The sequence below is a fragment of the Stenella coeruleoalba genome, assembly GCF_951394435.1.
Source record: "Stenella coeruleoalba genome assembly, chromosome: 3".
In the NCBI taxonomy this organism is placed as follows: Eukaryota; Metazoa; Chordata; class Mammalia; order Artiodactyla; family Delphinidae; genus Stenella; species Stenella coeruleoalba.
Window position 1 is genome coordinate 29,558,228 of NC_137148.1, and position 20,285 is coordinate 29,578,512.

Genomic DNA, 20,285 nt, shown 5'->3' on the forward strand with positions numbered 1-20,285 from the left:
ATTAAATATCCACTTTTAGTATATGGGGGGACCTGCTTTATGATAGTTCATCAATTCTGGGCATTATAATAGGATTTGTTTTTCATTTGATGGCAGAAAAGCAATAATTTTATTTTGCATTTCTTGCTCCATTTTTATTTTGTCTATATTTTGGAAAGTATCTGTTTATGTTCCTTTTTTTTTTAATACTCTTTATATAATAAGACCACTAACTCTGTTGGAAACATTTATTCTCAGTTTTCTGATACCTCTTCAATTCTGCTTGTGTTCTGTTTTGCTTTAACATGGTAGAGTTTTTAAAAATGTATGTAACAGGGGACTTCCCTCGTGGTCCAGTGGTTAAGACTCTGCGCTTCCAATGCAGGGGGCCAGGTTCAATCCCTGGTCAGGGAACCAAGATCCCACACGCTGCAGCTAAGCCCACGCGCTGCAACTACTGAGCCTGCGTGCTGTAGAGCCTGCACGCCGCAACTAGAGGAGCCCACATGCCTCAATGAAGACCCAGCACAACCAAAATAAATAAAAATTAAAAAAAAATTTATGTAGTAAATTATCAGTGTTCCCTTTATGTTTAGAAGCTCCTTACCTATCCCAAGACGCAATGAATAATTATTCATTTTTGCATTTGGAAGTTTTTAACATGTAGAATTTATTTGGATATTTTATTTGAGCTGGAGAAGTAAATTTTTTCCAGTTGTGGTAGCCATATTATTTTTTAATAATCCATGATCTCCCCCACTGATTTTGAGTGGTACCTTTATGATATGTTGTTTGTTTATATATATTGTGCTGTTTGGTTTTGCTTCTTGCTATTGTGAATAGGACTTGTTTTTCCCTATTTCCAGCCAGCTATTGCGGGCACATAGACAAGCTAAGGAGTTTGTTTTCCAGTCATTTTACACAGTTAGTTCTCTTACTGTGTATTTCCAGTAGTTTTTCAGATGATTCTCTTGGATTTTCCAGGTAGAAAGTCTTATATGCCAAGATGATAATTTTGTTTTTTGTCTCTAATAGTGAGTGACTCTAATTGCACCATTCTGAATTTCCAGCACAATGTGAAATGAAGTATTGACAGCAGGGATCCTTGTCTGATTCCTCATTTGATAGTGACCATCATTTTTTTTCTAGATGTCTCTACCTTAGTTGGAAGATGTCCCAGTCTTGTCCACCTAGACTTAAGGTATGTTTTTATTGAAGACAAAAAAATTTTTTAAAAATGAAAATTCATGATTCCTCACTGAATGAAGAAAGGATCTTAATATGTTGACTTGAAGGAACTAAGCGATAAGACTATTCCTGTCTTCTCCATCTGGTATTGATGGCTAGATTTTGAATTTTTCCTTCTGTTACAGCGATAGTGTCATGCTGAAAAGTGACTGCTTTCCGGAATTTTTCCAGCTCAACTACCTCCAACACCTATCACTCAGTCGGTGCTATGACATAATACCTGAAACTTTACTGTAAGTAGTTTTGTTTTCTAAAGCAAGCAGAGGGCAGGGACCAAAAGAGATGTCCCTTGGTGGTAAAATCCATTATTAACAGCAGATGTTTAAAACTTACTTAAACATCAAATTAGTGTACCACACACTGATTAGGAAAGACTAGCAAAATAGAAAAACCAAGGCAAAATTTTTTGCTTAAAATGTCTAGTAAAGTTGAGTGGATTGAGGTAGTTTACTAAACATTTATTTAGCCATGAGCGAGTTTAAATATTAGAATACTGTACTACTACTTGTGGAGAACTTACAAAAGCGGGAGAAGATAGCCTTTACTCCCAGGAAGCTCAGATTATATGACGGGGTAGGCAGACCCAGTGTGTGTGCGTGTGTGCGTGCGTGCGCGCGTGTGTGTGTGTGTGTTTCCGAAACTTTTCAAGTCTACTAGAGTTGATTCCAAAAACCTTCATCTGAGCTTAGAGGAAAAATTCTGTAATCTAGTGGCATCTGTCCTGGATGGTCAAGGAATGGAAAAAATAAACAATTTAAGTAGTAAGTATTGTAAGAGTGATTGATGCTCTCTTTGAAAAGGGGGGAGATTGAGATCCAGAAGAGTAAAGTAACTTACCCAAAGCTGAATAGTGAGTTACTGGCTGAGCTGGGTCTGCATTCCAGGTCTCCTGGACACGTGCAAAGTAGTCTGTATCTAATCTGGTAGCTGTTACAGGGATTAATTTTGTACCTGCTCAGCAACTTCCACAAAATCAAGGCAGTGCCAACAAAAACAGAATTGGGTCCATCTTCCTTTTAAGAAGTGCTATATCCAAGTCATCCTGGAAATAACATCATCTCTGTAGTTTTAAGAAGTTTTCCTATATTTCAAAGGGCTGGAAAATTCTTCCTTGGTTCAAATATAACTGTATAGCAGTTTTATTAAAAACCTCAAGAAGTCAGTATCTTGGATTTGGCCTGGTGCCCTTCTTTCACATTCCAACCAGTATGCCCTGAATTAGGCTGCTGACCTCATTGAAACTCACCATCCATATGAAGGTAATCAAGCTTCTGGTTCCTACCAAAGAAAAGTGGTGAATTGGAGCACAGAATTTATGCAGTCCTCAAATTACTGGTTTGCATCTTGTAAGTTAGTTTCAAGAATTGATGAATATAGCAGCACTGTTTACAGTAGCCAAGACATGGAAGCAACTTAAATGTCCATCAACAGATGAATGGATAAAGAAGATGTGAGATATATATATATATATATATATATATATATATACACCATGTATATACAATGGAATATTACTCAGCCGTAAAAATAAATGAAATAATGCCATTTGCAGCAACATGGATAGACCTAAAGATTATCATATTAAGTAAAGTAAATCAGACAGAAAAAGGAAAATATCATGTGATATCACTTATATGGGGAATCTAAAAAGATACAAGTGAACTTATCTATAGAACAGAAATAGACTCACAGACATTGAAAACAAATTTATGGTTATCAAAGGGGAAAGGGCAGCAGTGGGGAGAGATAAATTAGGAGTTTGGGATTAACAGATACACACCACTATATATAAAATAGATAAACAGCAAGGACCTATATTCAGTATCTTGGAATATAGCACAGGGAACTATATTCAAGATCTTGTAATAACCTATAATGGAAAAGAATCTGAAAAAGAATATATGTATACATATATATAACTAAGTCACTTTGCTCTATACCAATATAACATTGTAAATCAACTATACTTCAATTTTTAAAAAATAATTTTTTTAAAAAAAGGAATTAATGAATAAATCAGATACTTCAGCTACATAGAGTTAACTAGTAGAATTAGGGAATCTGGTAATTACATTTTTTAATAAATCACTGTAATTAATCTTGGGGCTCAGGGTCTGAGCGGGTATCTCATTTGGGAAAGCACTGCCTAAAAGGAATGCTAGTATTTAGTTTCAGGGCTCTCAGATGTTGGGGTCTCAATTCATATGCATGGAACTCTTATTAAAATCTCCTGCCACTTGAATTTTCTAGCATCCAGAACTCCTAGGAGCCTGCAGTGTCCACCCAAAAAGGCATCTCTGTCAACCATGCTTTCCTGTCCTTGCCATCTAGGCTTCAGCTTCATTGCCTGTGCAGCGTCCTGGAGTGCAGTGATCATTCTTTTTTGGTTGCTTTTCTGAAGAGAATCTATCCACGTGTCTTACTTTTGTTCTTTCTCTCCAGAGAGAAAGAAGCTAAGCAGAGAATCCCCAAATGCTTTCTCTTGAGCAGAGGCTAGGGGGAGGCTGTGAGCCTTCACATATTTTTATCCAGTGGGATGATAATACTTTCATAGTAATATCTGCAGCAGTGTGAATTGATGGTTCAGAGCGTGGGCCTGAAGCCACAGACCTAGGTGTGAACCCTCACAGCATTGTTGTAACTGATTTGTCTAGATATTGTCTCGAAATAAGGGAAACAGGGGCATCAGGAGTTTAGTGACAAGCCAGACCACCAGAATAGAGTGAGAACAGACAGAAGAAAGATGCTGTCCTTGAACTTTAAGGTAAAAGAGTATGTTTCTAGTGTACTGGTTTACCTTGTGAATCCATTAAGATGAGTTTGCTAGTACCCTATCCTTAAAAGTTTCTCCAGGTAAAATGTCTTGCCCTCCAATTTCAGTCATTCTGGTGGCTGATGTCCATGAAATGCATAGTAAGAATTCTAGGATCCTCAACAATAATTTCCAGAAAGTCATTTGTGCTAAAGAATTTTCATTTCTTATCTCAGAAGCGGGAAAATAAAATTTGAATGTGTTTCTTCTGTAATGATAACGCTTTAAAATACTTGGGAAAATGTAGGTTTTTTTGTCTGCAGGACATATACCCTCATTGTATTTATTTCCTTACTCCTTAATTGATCTGATTTCCTTATATCCAAAAGTCCTTCTAATTATTCTGTATTTCTCATTCAAGTAAGAAATCTAAGCTGGAGATAGTAAAGTGATCTGAGATTAGGAGAGACTAAATAATAACTCCTGTAGGATAATTTGTAGTTGAGGAATTTCAGATTTTGTAAGGAAAATGGGATTATGTAGATGAGGTAAGCAGTGAACCTGTGAAAGGTTTATAAATACCTTTTGTTTACTAACTAAAGACACTTTAAGACATCAGTGTCATTTTATACTGCTTAAGTTAGAAATCATGGCTCTTAAACTATTCATACCTATTTACTCTCCCTTCGTTGGCTTTTTAGTCTCTTGTAGTTTCAAAGAGATGCTTGCATATGTGTTCTGCTGTGTTGTAGGTGATACACATAAAAGAGGCTTGTTGTTGGTGTTGTTTTTCGTTTTTTTGTTCTCCTTAAAATTTTAGAGACTTTCTGGTTTTTCGACTTGGGAATGATCATTCGTCCACCATCCCATCTTACACCGCTCACTTCTTACTCACATGGAAACACCTGAGTGTCTTCTAAGTGTCTGGTGTAATTTCCTTCCTCACTAAGCTCTTTTGAAGTGCTGTTGCAAGAACACTTCCTCTTCTATCATCTGCCATTCCTCGTCACTCCCACCTGTAGTTTCTTCTTTTAAATACTATCCACTGCAGAATGTCTTACAATTTGGCTAATCTGGAGATCGCAGAAACCGAATTCTCATGACTATGACAAAGTTCTCATACTCAGATTTCACATAAGAGAGATTTAAGTTTGGGACAGGATTGCTATCATCTTCAGTGATAATAAGTATAAACACCTATGTATACTGACCTTTCTTTACACTCCTGTTTCTTTTGTTTCTTTTTTTTCAAAATAAGTTTATTTATTTTATTTTTGGCTGCATTGGGTCTTCATTGCTGCACGTGGGTTTTCTCTAGTTGCGGCAAGCGGGGGCTACTCTTCGTTGTGGTGCACGGGCTTCTCATTGCGGTGGCTTCTCTTGTTGCAGAGCACGGGCTCTAGGCGCACAGACCTCAGTAGTTGTGGCTCACGGGCTCAGGAGTTGTGGCTTATGGGCTCTAGAGCACAGGCTCAGTAGTTGTGGTGCACCGGCTTACTTGCTCTGCGGCATGTGGGATCTTCCCTGACCAGGGCTTGAACCTGCATCCCCTGCCTTGGCAGGCGGATTCCTAACTACTGTGCCACCACTGTGCCACCCATGCACTCCTGTTTCTGTTCCAGAGATTAGCTTACTTTACAAACAACAACAGTTTGTTCTTGCTGACTTTCTTTTCAGTCTGTTGTGACCTCTGGATCTTAGTGCCCCCTTAGGAACACCAAGCATATTTATTTTACTTGGATAGTATTTTCTAAATTACCCTTCCTCATGTTTTCAGCTAATGTATGTAAACACCTATGGAGTTTAAAACACTTTCTTGAATGTAGAATAAATACGTTTAGAGGGGGAGTGGGAAGAGTGGGAGAGCAGGTTTAGTAATGAAGGGCCTAAGGCCAACAGAGTGTTTGGAGTTCTGTAAACATGAGGGAGCTGGGGCTTCCCTGGTGGCGCAGTGGTTGAGAGTCTGCCTGCCGATGCAGGGGACACAGGTTCGTGCCCCGGTCCGGGAAGATCCCACATGCCGCAGAGCAGCTGGGCCCGTGAGCCATGGCCGCTGAGCCTGCGTGTCCGGAGCCTGTGCTCCGCAACGGGAGAGGCCACAACAGTGAGAGGCCCACGTACCAAAAAAAAAAAAAAAAAAAAAAAACATGAGGGAGGTATCAAAGATTTTTGAGCATGGGAAGGACATAGTCTGAGCTAGGCTTTACGAAGATGCCTTGGTCATTGGTATATACACTAAGCTGAAAGGAAGAAAGATTGGAGGCAAGGTGACAATTATTATCAGGAAGGTTTATTTTTTTAAGTAATTATTGGCAATATGAAAATATAAAGAATGCTTCTAATTCTAGGTTATTGATGTGCTCATCGATCTGCAGTGGGATTTTGTTGAAACTCCAAACTAAATATTCCCTTTCCTGAGACTTTGTACTGTGTGTCCCAACCTGGAGCACATACAGATCAGAGAGATGAATTTCTAAGCACACAGACCTGGGTTAAAAAAAAAGAATCATTACCAAAGAGTATTTACTTTGGGAAAACAGGCTCCCTTTTTTGTGGAACAGAATTTCACTCTTGACAGAGATGTGTTTCACTTAATGTGAAATACCTAGGAAGAGGACTGCGATACATGTGACAGAAAAAAAAAATGGTAATATGTAGAGAAGTAAGATGTCTATTGTCTCTGTCTGCACCCAACACATAACCTTAAAATATCGTCGTGAAGTCACTGTTAGGTTTCATCACATGTAATGGACTTGTTGAGTATTAACCATTGTTTAGAAGTTATCGACTCTGCTCACATCTCCTTTTGAGAGGGCGAGCCTAGTTCAAATAAAGGTCAAGTCCATATCCTTAAGTTGCATGTAGCCTTTGGTGACTCCATCTGATGCCACAGTAAAACATTTACTTTTACCACCACTAGCTTGCTGGCTTCTCCTCACAACACAGTGACACTTTTTAGTCTAAACCAAGAATGGAGAAAGGAAGAAAATATGGTTGGACTTTAAATAAACCTTGGAGTTTTCCAGTTATTAGATATTCAACAAAATGCACTTGTGTGTTTCCTTACGCTGTGTTGCCCAAGCTATGGACTGTGCTTTGTGGTTTGATTTACCTTTACAATTTTCTCAAATCACTGATTGCAAATTATGTCTTTAGTTTGCATTTTATAAAATATAATACAAATTGTAAAAAGTGGGTCATGTTACTCTAGGGGAACAGTTACCATAGATACTGCTACTCTGAAAGTCTCTCTCTTCCTTTCCAGTGAACTCGGAGAAATTCCCACACTAAAAACACTACAAGTCTTTGGAATCGTGCCAGACAGTACCCTTCAACTATTAAAGGAAGCCCTTCCTCATCTACAAATTAATTGTTCCCCTTTCACCACCATCGCTAGGCCAACCACTGGCAACAAAAAGAACCAGGAGATATGGGGCATCAGATGCCGACTGACACTGCAGAAGCCCAGTTGTCTATGAAGTATCTATTGCAGGATGGTGTCTCCTCTTTTCTTTGAACAGGGAAAGTAGGCAGGAAGCCCAATTGTGGAGAGCTCAGCTATTTTTATTCTTGGTTTCCTCTTGCCTTCCTTCTACAAGTATATTAGAGAACCGTTGGAGAGAAAACTATGAAGTGTTGCTTTTGAAAAATGACTAGGAAAGCTTTTATCACTGCTATATCCTTAAGAGCCTAAGCTGTATGCCTTTTGAAATTTTAGGAGCGTGAGCCTATAATTTCAAGATACCTTAAAGAGCAAAATTTGAGCCACCTCTTCCAAGTGCCCTTCTTATTAAATCTATTTAGAATCAAGCTTAAAAATCACCACCAGCAAATCATTTTCATAGCCTATATGGCAACTGAACTTTCTTCTATTTAATTTCTCAGTACCGCTTTATAAGACGTAGGTTGCAAAAAATAATAAGCTATTTGTATTGTAAGCTGAGCAGAATGAGAATCATAGATTTGTGGCAGTCTGCTGAGGATAGAAAGAAAAATACACATTTCAACTTTGCCTTTAGATTTGCAATTAGGTATATGGAAACAAATAGCCCCGGGTCATTCACCTTAAAACCTAAATAAAAAAACAACCGGCCAACCAGAGGTATAGAATTGGTTAGAATTTACAGGCTCAAGAGGCAATTTTCTATGACAGGTTAACCTGGGGGATCCTCTAATGCACATTAATGAAGTCTCCTTTATGTACTGTGTTCCCAGCATTCTAAATTAGCTGAGGAAATTTAATTGTGGACTTCTGACTTTATGATCAAATTATGTTAACATAGGTTCTTTAGCTTTTAAAGTGACTTGCTTTGTTTTAGAAAGGTGGTAGGAACCAGTCAGTCTCTAATTCTTAAAATGGTTGGAATGCTGAACTGAGGTTACCTGTTGTTTTCCTTTATCACTGAGGTTCTTGAAGTTATTTTTATATTACTCTGGAATCAAGTATTTTAAATTATCCTTTTTTTTTTTAAATGGCCTTCCACAATGATTGAAACAACCCATTTTATAAGGTTACTGGACCTAGAGTTCCCTAAGAAGAACCGCATGTTCCTTTCAATCAGAAATACACAGCAGAATCACGTGTATGTTCCACGCAGTTTCAGAGCAGTTAGCACAGCTGGCACCTGCATAAAAGTTAAGGCTCAGGTGTTGAAACTTTTGATGGCATCAGTGATTTTTTTTTAATGATACGTGGAAGCAAAAGGATTAAATTCTACTCTAAAAAACACTAATTTCTTATTTAAATCGATGATCTCCCCGTATGTTCAAAATGGAACAAAAAGCCCAAACTCATCATTTCTATTAACATTGCTTTTTCTAAATCGGATTTTTCAAATGTTAGAAACAATGGTATGAAGTGCCCTTATCTGCTCAGACCTAAGGAAGAACATTTTAAAGTAGTGTTATACAGGAAATGATTAGGTTTCAATTCCATAGTAGTTAAAAAGTGCTAAATACTACTTGAAATTATTGTTTACAGATTAGTGACAAGGGCTGGAGGTAGGATCCGGTTGGCCTCTGATTTCCGGATGCCCTCAAACATACAGTACTTCCAAACTTAAGTCCAGCCGTAAGCTACTTTGCTAACATGTCAGAGTAATCTGTATTTTTGTATGGGATTTCTACTTTTATAGACTTGTTTTAAAATAAAACACATTTTTATAAAAATGAATACTTCAGCTAAGTTGTTTTCCTTTTTTCTTTCTCTTTCTTAAGTACTCTGGTTAAAATGAACATTTGGTATGGTGTGGGATTTGTCTCAGCCCTCTGAATAAGGCACTTTAAAACAAGCCGTAGGGTTTCCCTGGTGGCACAGTGGTTAAGAATCTGCCTGCCAATGCAGGGTACACAGGTTCGAGTCCTGGTCCGGGAAGATCCCACGTGCCACGGAGCAACTAAGCCCGTGTGCCACAACTACTGAGCCTGTGCTCTAGAGCCCGCGAGCCGCAATTACTGAGCCCGCGCACCTAGAGCCCATGCTCCGCAACAGGAGAAGCCACTGCGACGAGAAGCCCACACACCGCAACGAAGAGTAGCCCCCGCTCGCCACAACTAGAGAAAGCCCGCGCACAGCAAAGAAGACCCAACACAGCCAAAAAACTAAAAAGAAAACCAAAAAAGTTCTGTTTTTTAAAAAAAATGAAAAAATAAGCCTTAACATGGTCCCTTTCTGCCCCATCTACTTCATGTGTTGTCAAATTAAAATGTTTATAATTCTTTGACAAGGGGCTGAATATACAGGCTTGTTATGGTTAAAGTGCCTCTCAAAGTATTAACATGTTTATAAAACATTTGAGATTTAAGTGATAAATATAAGTACTATCAATAAAAGGTAGTAGCACTTTTTAAATACAGACTTGATCAGCTTATACTGTGTATTTTACTCTCATTAGGAAACTATTTGAATAGTTCCCCCTATACCCAGAGATCTTCTAGGAATTAATTCCTTTTGAATTCGTCCATTCAAATGGTAGAAGGGTGATTCTTCCTAATTATTACCCAGTTTTGCTTCTTTTTTGATATTATCAGTACTGTTTCTTTTTATTTTTATTTTTTGCGGTACGCGGGCCTCTCACTGCTGTGGCCTCTCCCGTTGCGGAGCACAGGCTCCGGATGCGCAGGCTTAGCGGCCATGGCTCACGGGCCCAGCCGCTCTGCGGCATATGGGATCTTCCCAGACTGGGGCATGAACCCGCATCCCCTGCATTGGCAGGCGGACTCTCAACCACTGCGCCACCAGGGAAGCCCCACTATGTTTCCTTTTTTGTTTTTAATTATAAAAAATGTCAAATGCAAAAGGTAGAGAAGATGATGAACCTCATTATCCACTTTCAAAGGTCATTAACTCATGGCCAATCTCATTTTATCCATCATCTCATCCATCTGTCATCTCCCCCACCCCACACGTACCACACACAGGCTCACAGATTATTTTGATGCAAAACCCAGAACTCTGACTTCATAAGTAGTTCAGTAGCTACCTCTAAAAGATATCCTCCTGAATTAATTCTGAAAAATTAAATATCAAGATGGTGTTGAAAGCTCCCCAGCTGTTGGAAGTGTTTTCTTACACGGGTTTGTTTTGATCAGGCTCCAAACATGGTTCATACATTGCATTTGGTTGACATTGACATTTCCTTAAGTCTCTTAATCTTGAGTTCCCCTTCTTTATTATCCTTACAATTTATTTACTGAAGAAACTAGGTTGTTTGTCCAGTGTTCCACATTCTGGATTTTGCAGATGTGATCAATCCCTGGAATAATGTTTAACATGTTAATCTGTCCCCCATTTCCATAAACTGGTAGGTAGATCTAGCAGCAAAAAGCTCCTAACCAAGAATGATTTTGCTACCCGAGAGACATCTGGTAACATCTGAAAACAGTTTTGGTTGTCACAAGTAGAGAGGCACTACTGGCATCTAGCAGTTGTATACCAAGGATGCTGCTAACCATCCTACAGTATCTAGGACAGCTCCCCACAATAAAGGATTATCTGATCCAAACCCTCAAGTGTCAGTGTTGAGAGACCCTGATCTAGAGGCTTTGCCTATCGATGCTTTTTGTTTTAGCAAGGAGATACCTGATAGGTAGTATTAGTCTTCCTTCAAGAGGCACATAACATCTGGCTGTCATTCTTTTTATGATATTAACATCTGCCTATGGCCCTTGATTTTTCTCCTATACCCTAGCTGCAAGTTCCCAAGATATTATGTAAAGTCTGGCCAAATGCAAAATTTTTATTTCTGGGTAACATGACTTATGTCCCTTCTATCATGGTGAACTCAATTACAATCCAACATTGACTAACGATGTACAATGTAGAGGATGGGGGAGGTACAGAGCATGAGGAAAGGCACTAAGTAGTCCAGGAAAACTAGAAAGAAACACCTTTCCACTGGATACCCTAACCTTGGAATAAACAAAAAGGCAACCTTCTCTCTCCCATCCCCACCTGGCCAAATGTCCCAGGAAGTCAAAAAGCTCTCTTCACCAAGAGGTTAGCTCCTTACAATACAGGTTGAAGCCCTAAAGCCTATACTAAACTTATTTTATGGATTTGTTTTAATATTTATTTATTTTTAGTGAATCTATCAAAATGCTGATATTTTGGTATTCCTTAAGCCAAATATCAAAATATCTACCATGCACATTTGAGCATTAAGATCACTATATTTTAAGGTCTTCAGATGGCAGGGGCTGTGATTGATGAGACAGTAAGGCAGGCTTTTTCTATAGCCATCCATTTTTAAATGAATAGGCACACTGGAATGTATCACATCCCAACCATTACCATGCATTTATATTGTCTTTTAAACAAAAATTGGCCATAGTCATTTACATTGGCTTTTTAAAAAATTTTATTTTTTATACAGCAGGTTCTTATTGGTTATCTATTTTATACATACTGGTGTATATTACATTGGCTTTTAAAATGCATTTTTACTCAAAACTATTTACTCATGTAAAGTGGATAATCCACAACCCATTTAAAAGACTAGTGGAAATACTTAAAAGATTAATATTGGGCTGGCCAAAAGGTTTGTTTGTTTTTTTCCATAAGATGGCTCTAGTAGCACTCAGTTGTCTTTAACATCATTTGAAACAATTTTGTTAGATTGTATGCAAGCTGTTATATTACCGTGCATTTAAAAAAAGACATCAAAATTGGTGAAGTTTTGTGTAGCCATTTTTATATTGAAGATGGAAGAATTGTTATAAAGCAGAAATTAACACCACTGTAAAGCAATTATACTCTAATAAAGATGTAAATAAAAATAAAATAAATAAATAAAAGTCCCTTCAAACCACACACACAAAAAAGAAAGATGGAAGAAAAAAAGCAGTATTTTCGACATATTAGGCTTTATTATTTCAAGAAAGGTAAAAACGCAACTGAAACGCAAAAAAACATTTGCACAGTGTATGGAGAAGGTGCTGTGACTGATCGAATGTGTCAAAAGTGTTTTGCGAAGTTTCATGCTGGAGATTTCTCACTGGATGACGCTCCATGGTCGGGTAGACCAAGACCAGTTGAAGGTGACAGCAATCAAATCGAGACATTAATGGAAAACAATGAATGTTATACGACGCGAGAGATAGCTGACATACTCAAAATATCCAAATCAAGTGTTGAAAATCATTTGCACCAGCTTATGTTCATTGCTTTGACGTTTGGGTTCCACATAAGTGAAAAAAACCCTTCTAGACCCTATTTCCGCATGCAGTTCTCTACAGAAATGTAATGAAAACATTCCGTTTTTAAAACAAATTGTGACAGGTGATGAAAAGTGGATACTGTACCATAATATGGAACGGAAGAGATCGTGGGGGAAACGAACCACCGGCAACCACACCAAAGGCTGGTCTTCATCCAAAGGTGATGTGTAAATGGTGGGATTGGAAGGGAGTCCTCTATGATGAGCTCCTTCCGGCAAACCAAATGATTAATTCCAACAAGTACTGCTCCCAATTAGACCAACTGAAAGCGGCACTCGAAAAGCATCCAGAATTAGTCAAAAGAAAATGCATAATCTTCCTTCAGAATAACACAAGACTGCATGTCTCTTTGATGACCAGGCAAAAACTGTTACAGCTTGGCTGGGAAGTTCTGATTCACCTGCTGTATTCACCAGACATTGCACCTGTGGATTTCCATTTATTTCAGTCTTTACAAAATTCTCTTAATGGAAAAAATTTCCATTCCTGGAAGACTGTAAAAGGCACCTGGAACAGTTCTTTGCTCAAAAAGATAAGAAGTTTTGGGAAGATGGAATTATGAAGTTGCCTGAAAATGGCAGAAGGTAGTGGAACAAAAGGATGAATACCTTGTTCAATAAAGTTCTTGGTGAAAATGAAAAATGTGTCTTTTATTTTTACTTAAAAACCGAAGGCACTTTTTGGCCAACCTAATAGAATGATTTTGTGAAGAATCATTTCATCAAGAAATAATATTTTGGACTTCCCTGGTGGCACAGTGGTTAAGAATCCACCTGCCAATGCAGGGGACACAGGTTCGAGCCCTGGTCCAGGAAGATCCCACATGCCGTGGAGCAACTAAGCCCGTGTGTCACAACTACTGAGCCTAAGCTCTAGAGCCTGCAAGCCACAACTACTGAGTCCGCATGCCACAACTACTGAAGCCCGCACGCCTAGAGCCCATGTTCCGCAACAAGAGAAGCCACCGCAATGAGAAGCCCATGCACTGCAACTGAGACCCAATACAGCCAAAAATAAAATAAATTTTTAAAAAAAGACATTAAAAAAAAGATGTTTTGAAGAAAAGATCTGAGGCAGGAGGAAATAGCTATGTAACAAAGCTTAATTACCAAAGGTATTTTAAATAGATTATTTTCTTGTGAAAGCCAAGAAGAACCAGTCTAGTATGGTGAAAACCTGACAAATCATTCAAGCTCTCTTCAATCGTTTAAAGAAAATAAGTGTAGGGAAGAAAAAAGTTGCAGTTGGGAGAGATACATTTTAAAAAATGGTTTGAGGGCTTCCCTGGTGGCGCAGCAGTTAAGAATCCGCCTGCCAATGCAGGGGACACAGGTTCGAGCCCTGGTCCGGGAAGATCCCACATGCGGTGGAGCAACTAAGCCCGTGCGCCACAACTACTGAGCCTGCGCTCTAAAGCCCGCGAGCCACAACTACTGAAGCCTGCGCGCCTAGAGCCCTTGCTCCACAACAAGAGAAGCCACCGCAATGAGAAGCCCGCGCACCGCAACTAGAGACAGCCCGCGCACAGCAACGAAGACCCAACGCAGCCAAAAATAAATAATTTTTTTTAAAAAATTAAAAAAAATAAAAATTAAAAAAAAAACGGTTTGTAAAAACCTGTTTCTCAAATACTGTCCTACTTACTTCAACTACCCATACATCACCCCCCAACACACACACACACAGACTCCCTAAGAATGTTGTTTCAGCACAGTAAAACCATTATTTATTATAATAGGCAATTTCTTCTCTAGCTATGCCAGTTTTCAAGTATTCATTGGGAGAAGGTACCAATCAGAACTCATAATCCCTACTCCCTGTGAACTCACAATCTACTGGTATAAAAAGCTGTTTAATGTTCAGATAGATCTCTTCAACAGTCTTCTCAGGATACCAAGTTTTGAAAAATTTTTTTAACTGTTGATGTTTGATTTTTTAAAACGGGAGAACAAAATTATTTATAAGCCATGCCTTTGCTATCCTATAAAATATTCAAATTAACACTTAAAACATTCTTTTCTATTTTTTCCTTTTAGCTCCTTGGTTAGTCAATAATTTTCCAAAAATTTTATCATAAAATAAAGCCCATGACAAAAAAAATACTCTTTATACCTTCCTTCATGTAGAAAACTTACATAAGCCTTCTTATTGACTTACAGTACACTAATCCTTCATGGTTATTTTTTAATTTTTATTTATTTATTTTTTTTGCGGTACGCGGGCCTCTCACTGTTGTGGCATCTCCCGTTGCGGAGCACAGGCTCCGGACACGCAGGCCCAGCAGCCATGGCTCACGGGCCCAGCCGCTCCGCGGCACGTGGGATCTTCCCGGACCGGGGCACGAACCCGCGTACCCTGCATCGGCAGGCAGACTCTCAACCACTGCGCCACCAGGGAAGCCCCTTCATGGTTATTTTTAATGTTAACAAGAATAAACTACATTTGAAATAAACAATTTCTCTTTCTAGTTCAGCAGTTCATGTAATATGATTTGATTTACTAGGGCCACGAATATAAATACATATGGAGCATCAAAAATATTAACTCAAAATTGTCTGAAAAGTCTACATTTAGCAGGAAGCACTGTGTCACATTAGGAGTGAATGAAGTCAAAGCGCACAGAGTAATACATAGCAGTGGGGAAAAAACTCTTGAAATATAACACTTTTGGGAAATCTGGTTTTCAAATAATGACCCATAAGAGCTAAAGAAATGAACTAAAAAAGAAAAGATAACAATGGTTTAATTTTATTCACATGTAGTTGCCATGAAAAGGTTAACTCATTCATAAAAACATTTTTGCTATTCAAACATCCTTTGCCTCTCATCATCTCTTACAAATAAATCCCCACCACAGAGCAGAAATGTTAGAAGTTATATCACAAAGGAAGCACATTAAGTATTTTTAAAACCTTTAAAATATGGCTTATGAACAATTTTACATAGCAGGTTACCTATTAATATGTTACATATTAAACAGATCTCTGGTACCATTTTGGACAATTGGATTTCCTTGATATTAAAGATGGAGTTGGCATTTTTGTCAAAAAGGTATTTTAAACCTGTTAGGGAGTTTCTATAGTGTGGAATTTCACTTCTTTCTAAAGTGGCATCTTAAGTATATCATTTTTAAATCAAACAAGAAATTAGATCCATCTCTGGTAAAACACCAATTTTTATTGTATGCATCACGTAAACTCCTTGCTATTAGTGTCTATGCAGATACTCTTAACTAAGGAAAAAAAAACCAGATTCTTGTTCTGGATATACAACAAAACCTAGATTATCTTTGTATAGTAACATTTATATAAAAATTTTGACAAGAACATGATAAATGCTGCCAGAACTAAGAGCACTCGATTTGATTATAATACATCCTAGCTTTCACAGAATTTACTTCTGAGCTCACTAGACTCAAGTTCTATAAGACAGAGTCTGTTTACTTTACCAATGTATATCTAGCACCTGACACAGTACATGGCACTGAGTGGGTATTCAATAAATATTTCAGTGATTGAAGAAAAGCTTTTAACAGCAAGTGAAAAAAAAAAAAACAACTTTGAATAACTGGAGTGAGAATACCAATTGTCTCATGATGCAGCAAGAGGTACTTTCTGTGATAATTCTAGGATTACTTATAAGTAGATCAGGAATTAGGTAAAGAAACTGTCATAACGGGAAAAAAAGAAAAGCCATAACATTTTATCCTCCAAAGCTAATGTGTAAAACTTGGAATATGAGTTAGGTGAAAACTACCATGATAATAAGTAAGGCAATTCCAAAACGAAAGTGTTTTGCATATTTATTAAATAATCCATTTTCTTTCTGACAATACTCCTACACTAGATGAAAATATCTTTTTAAGGTTTTACCAAACTCCTAATAGAATATGTCTAATTAGTTCATCCTTTTAGTCTTTGAATCCATGTTAGATAGTTGTAAATAAGGAAGAACTTTATTAGACACTCAAATCATTAAAAAAAATTACCTAAGACCTAAAATAGTTATTGGGTAATTAATACATTTGAAACGGTGTCATGATTTTGTCCATATATATTTCACCCAGCATTGTCAAAATTAACCTGACAGTCAATTAAATGAAAACATCTAAATAATTTCAAAAATGATTGTTTGAATTTTTTAAATCAATAGTCATAACAATATCATTGTGTTCTGAAATTAGAAAACTCTTAGCATATAAAAAACACATTTACCTACTTCAATTAGGTCAATGTCAGGATTTATCAAAATTCTCCATCACCAAATCTTTTAAAAAATCTTGAATTTTAGGTACTATAAAAAAATACTAATCAAATGAGATGTGTTTGGACTGACCAATTCCACAAAATTAGGAGGAAAAGGAAGGAAAAAAAGCTTGTACAGTTAAATTTCAAACCTTAAACATTTAATCTTTTATTGGAGCCTACCTCTCTAAATTTAAAGATATCAGCACTCCTGGAAACCAACTGTAAGCAATATAGAAATTTCACTGGTACGAATTCTAATCAATTTAGTCCATCCATTTTCTTACACAGTGAATATCTTTTCCATCAGAATCCAACAGAAGAATAATACAAATCTCACTTTCTTGATCACCTTTGAGCCCAAGGCCAACCAGTCTCAACAATAACCAAAAAATGTAGCCTTATGACTGGCAGTCTGTTTCCACAGTAAAACTATTTTTTCCAGTGATCAAAATTGTCATCTGAGGAAATCCTTCACTGTTCTAGAAGCACAGTTCGAAGCTCATCTTCTTTATTGATCAACATTGAAGCAATTGCTCCGTCATTAAACTCAAAGGAAGTTCCTCCATCTACAACCATGCAGGCATCCCAACAACGAGAACGAACACAAACCCTAAGCAGAAAGAAACATCTCATTAAATAGCAACACTTTTCTTAACCCTAAATTACAGGTTCTTTACAACACTTCATCGTCATCTAAATTGGCAGAGAGATCATTTGGCCTTGATTTTAAAAATCAAGTTGCTCTTTGATATGAGAGAATTAGTGACTATGTGAATACATGGGTACATCATCAAAAAAATCTCAAAACTTCAATGTTCAGGAGAGCTCCATTCACCCAAACATTTATCAGTGAACAAGTTCAGATGGAATTCATAGGCTTTTGAATGTTGAGTTATTACCATTACAAGTATTTTAAGTAGTGAGCAAGAATGTAACTGTTTTCATGTAAAATTTTTATTTACGTACAACATACAGAAAAGGCACAAATTATTAGGGTACAGCTCAATGAACACACTTGCGTAATCAACACCCAAATTAGGAACTGAATGTTACCCAGCTCCCCAGAAGCTCCCTCACTACTCTTACTCCCATCTCCCAGTCTCTACCCCCAGCCCCTCCTTCCCAAGCATATCCACTACCCTAATTTCAATCACCATAGTAGTAATAGTTTTGTCTATTCTTGAACTTTATATAAATGGAAGAACACAATGGGTATGCCCATGTCTGGCTGCTTCTGCTCAATAGCATGTTTGTGAAATCATCCATGTTATTACCTGTAGCAGCCGTGTGTTCATTTTCATTGCTGTCTGAAAACACTTGCATTGTACAAAAATAACCAAATTTAAGTATCTCTTCTACTATTCATGGACATTTGGGTTTTTACCTATTGGGAATAGTGCTACTATGAATATTCTTGAGCATGTCTTTTGGTGCACACATTTCTGGTCAGTGTATACACTTCTGCTGGATATATATCTTGGAGCAGAATTACTGGGTCCCTGCATGCGCTGTATTCAGCTTTGGTAGGTAACTGCCAAACAAGTTTCCAAACTATTCCTAATGTTAGGACATAAAAGTCCCACCTGCTCCACCTTATCAACAACTGGTATTCTAGCTATTCTGGTGTGTGTGGTATCATATTATGTAGTTTTAATTTATATTTCTCAGATGAATAATAAGGTCAAGGATATTTTTCCATATACTTATCAGCCATTTGGATATTCTCTTTTGTGAAATGCCTGTCCATGACTTTTGGCCATTTTTCTACTGGGCTGCTTGTCTTTTTCTTATTGACTTGTAGGAATTTTTAAAATATATTCTGGATATGAGTCCATTGCTAGACTATCTCACTCTGTGGCTTGCCTTTTTATTTTCTTAATGGTGCCTTGATTAACAAAAGTTCTTAACTCTAATGTAGTTCAATTTATCAATCTTGTTGCTAAGAAATACTTTCCAACCACCGAAGTCATAAAGCTATTCTCCTACTTATATGAGCAAACATTTAAATGAATCTTTACAGTTTCACCCAAACTGAGTATAGATTCGTTGATTAATCAAAATTAACTCTCAAATGATAAAGTGATTTTTAAGTATGACGAGTTTCCTTTTTTGTGTCTTTCCTGGAAAAATTCAGTTGTGTATTTTCAAAAAACTATATGCACACTATAAGCAGCAATTTGTAATTAAACTGTTCTTTGCTTGCCATGAGATAGATGACAGTTTTTCAGAATTATAGTAGGTTTCCTTGTTAGTTTGGAAAATTGGGCAACCTTTACAAAATAAGAAATTACAAACATTTCTGTATATCCTCTTCCCCTCAAAAAACAATCCAAGGCAAATTTAATAGATGTGGGGGGGGGGATTCACTTTCAGGGAAAAGCTGAAAGCAATGAATCCTACTCTGAAGTTATATTAGACTTTGTATGACTTTGTATGAATGCAGGTCCTGCTTTTATGCCACAGCATGTGAAAAAAAAGTTGCTTTCCAGTCAGCTTCTTTTGAAGTGATAATTTGATCTTACTGTGTCTTACTAGAGTAAACAAACAAAGCCCACATCACCCAATTAAATAACTATGTTCTCCTTTCTATTAACTTAAACTTTAGTTTCTCTAAAATGGAACCCTAAGTGTTAGACAAAATATTATTTTAGCCAGGTTAGCATGACACCTCTTTAGTTCTACAGGTTCTACTTTCCCTGCAAGATTAAGTCTGAAGGAGTGAATTTAATGAAATTGAACACTTTTAAAGCCAACTGTGCTTTATAATTACAAGGGAGGAAAACAGCCACAAGACAACTTAGGAAGCTTACTTGGAGGTGAAACAACGCTGACGACTGCTTGAAAAAACTCTGTTTGCTATTGGTTCTCGAATACTGAAAAGTATTTTTGGTTCTTCTGGACTGTAGAGCAGCGATTCATTATATTCATTTGTTACTATAAAGAAAAAAAAACAAATATTAGCACATTCGATGAAAGACAGTCACTTCTGAGAAGTGCAAAATGAAAATGGATGCCATCCCCAATTTACAAGCACAGTTCTATTCCAAAGGTCTGGTTGGCAGCAAGTTTCTTGGAACTCACAACACATTCCATTAAAAAAAGAAACCAACAAAAAAACGCTTATAAATGAGGAGTATGTTCCAAGATTAGCCCACAGAAGCCTACATCACCCACAATATAGCAGAAATAGGTACATTTGGCTGGGGTCGGGGGGTACCTATAAAGCTAGTAATCAAACAAAAAAAAGAGAAACTAGCTTGAGGCACTCGAAAATGGACCTTAAATTGCCATAATCTCTTGCTAATAAGTTCCTTTACAAAATACCACGCCAGAGAGTTCAT

At 37.4% G+C, this 20,285-nt stretch overlaps 2 protein-coding genes across 4 annotated transcripts in view; one reads left to right on the top strand and one right to left on the bottom strand.

The window, feature by feature from the left end:
• The window catches only part of SKP2 (S-phase kinase associated protein 2), a 32,503-nt gene extending 23,158 nt beyond the window's left edge, over positions 1-9,345 (top strand). The window contains exons 8-10 of the mRNA XM_079918324.1: positions 1,129-1,180; positions 1,353-1,460; positions 7,245-9,345. Of these exons, the coding sequence (XP_079774450.1) occupies positions 1,129-1,180; positions 1,353-1,460; positions 7,245-7,458 (374 nt within the window). The 3' untranslated portion in view covers positions 7,459-9,345. The remainder of the gene's footprint in view (positions 1-1,128; positions 1,181-1,352; positions 1,461-7,244) is intronic.
• A 6,094-nt stretch (positions 9,346-15,439) lies between these two features.
• NADK2 (NAD kinase 2, mitochondrial) overlaps positions 15,440-20,285 on the bottom strand; it is a 46,164-nt gene continuing 41,318 nt past the window's right edge. For all 3 annotated transcript variants that reach the window (XM_079918321.1, XM_079918322.1, XM_079918323.1), the window contains 2 exons: positions 19,755-19,878; positions 15,440-17,554 (listed from right to left, as the gene is read on the bottom strand). In XM_079918321.1, coding sequence (XP_079774447.1) covers positions 17,416-17,554; positions 19,755-19,878 — 263 coding nt within the window. In that variant the 3' untranslated portion in view covers positions 15,440-17,415. The remainder of the gene's footprint in view (positions 17,555-19,754; positions 19,879-20,285) is intronic.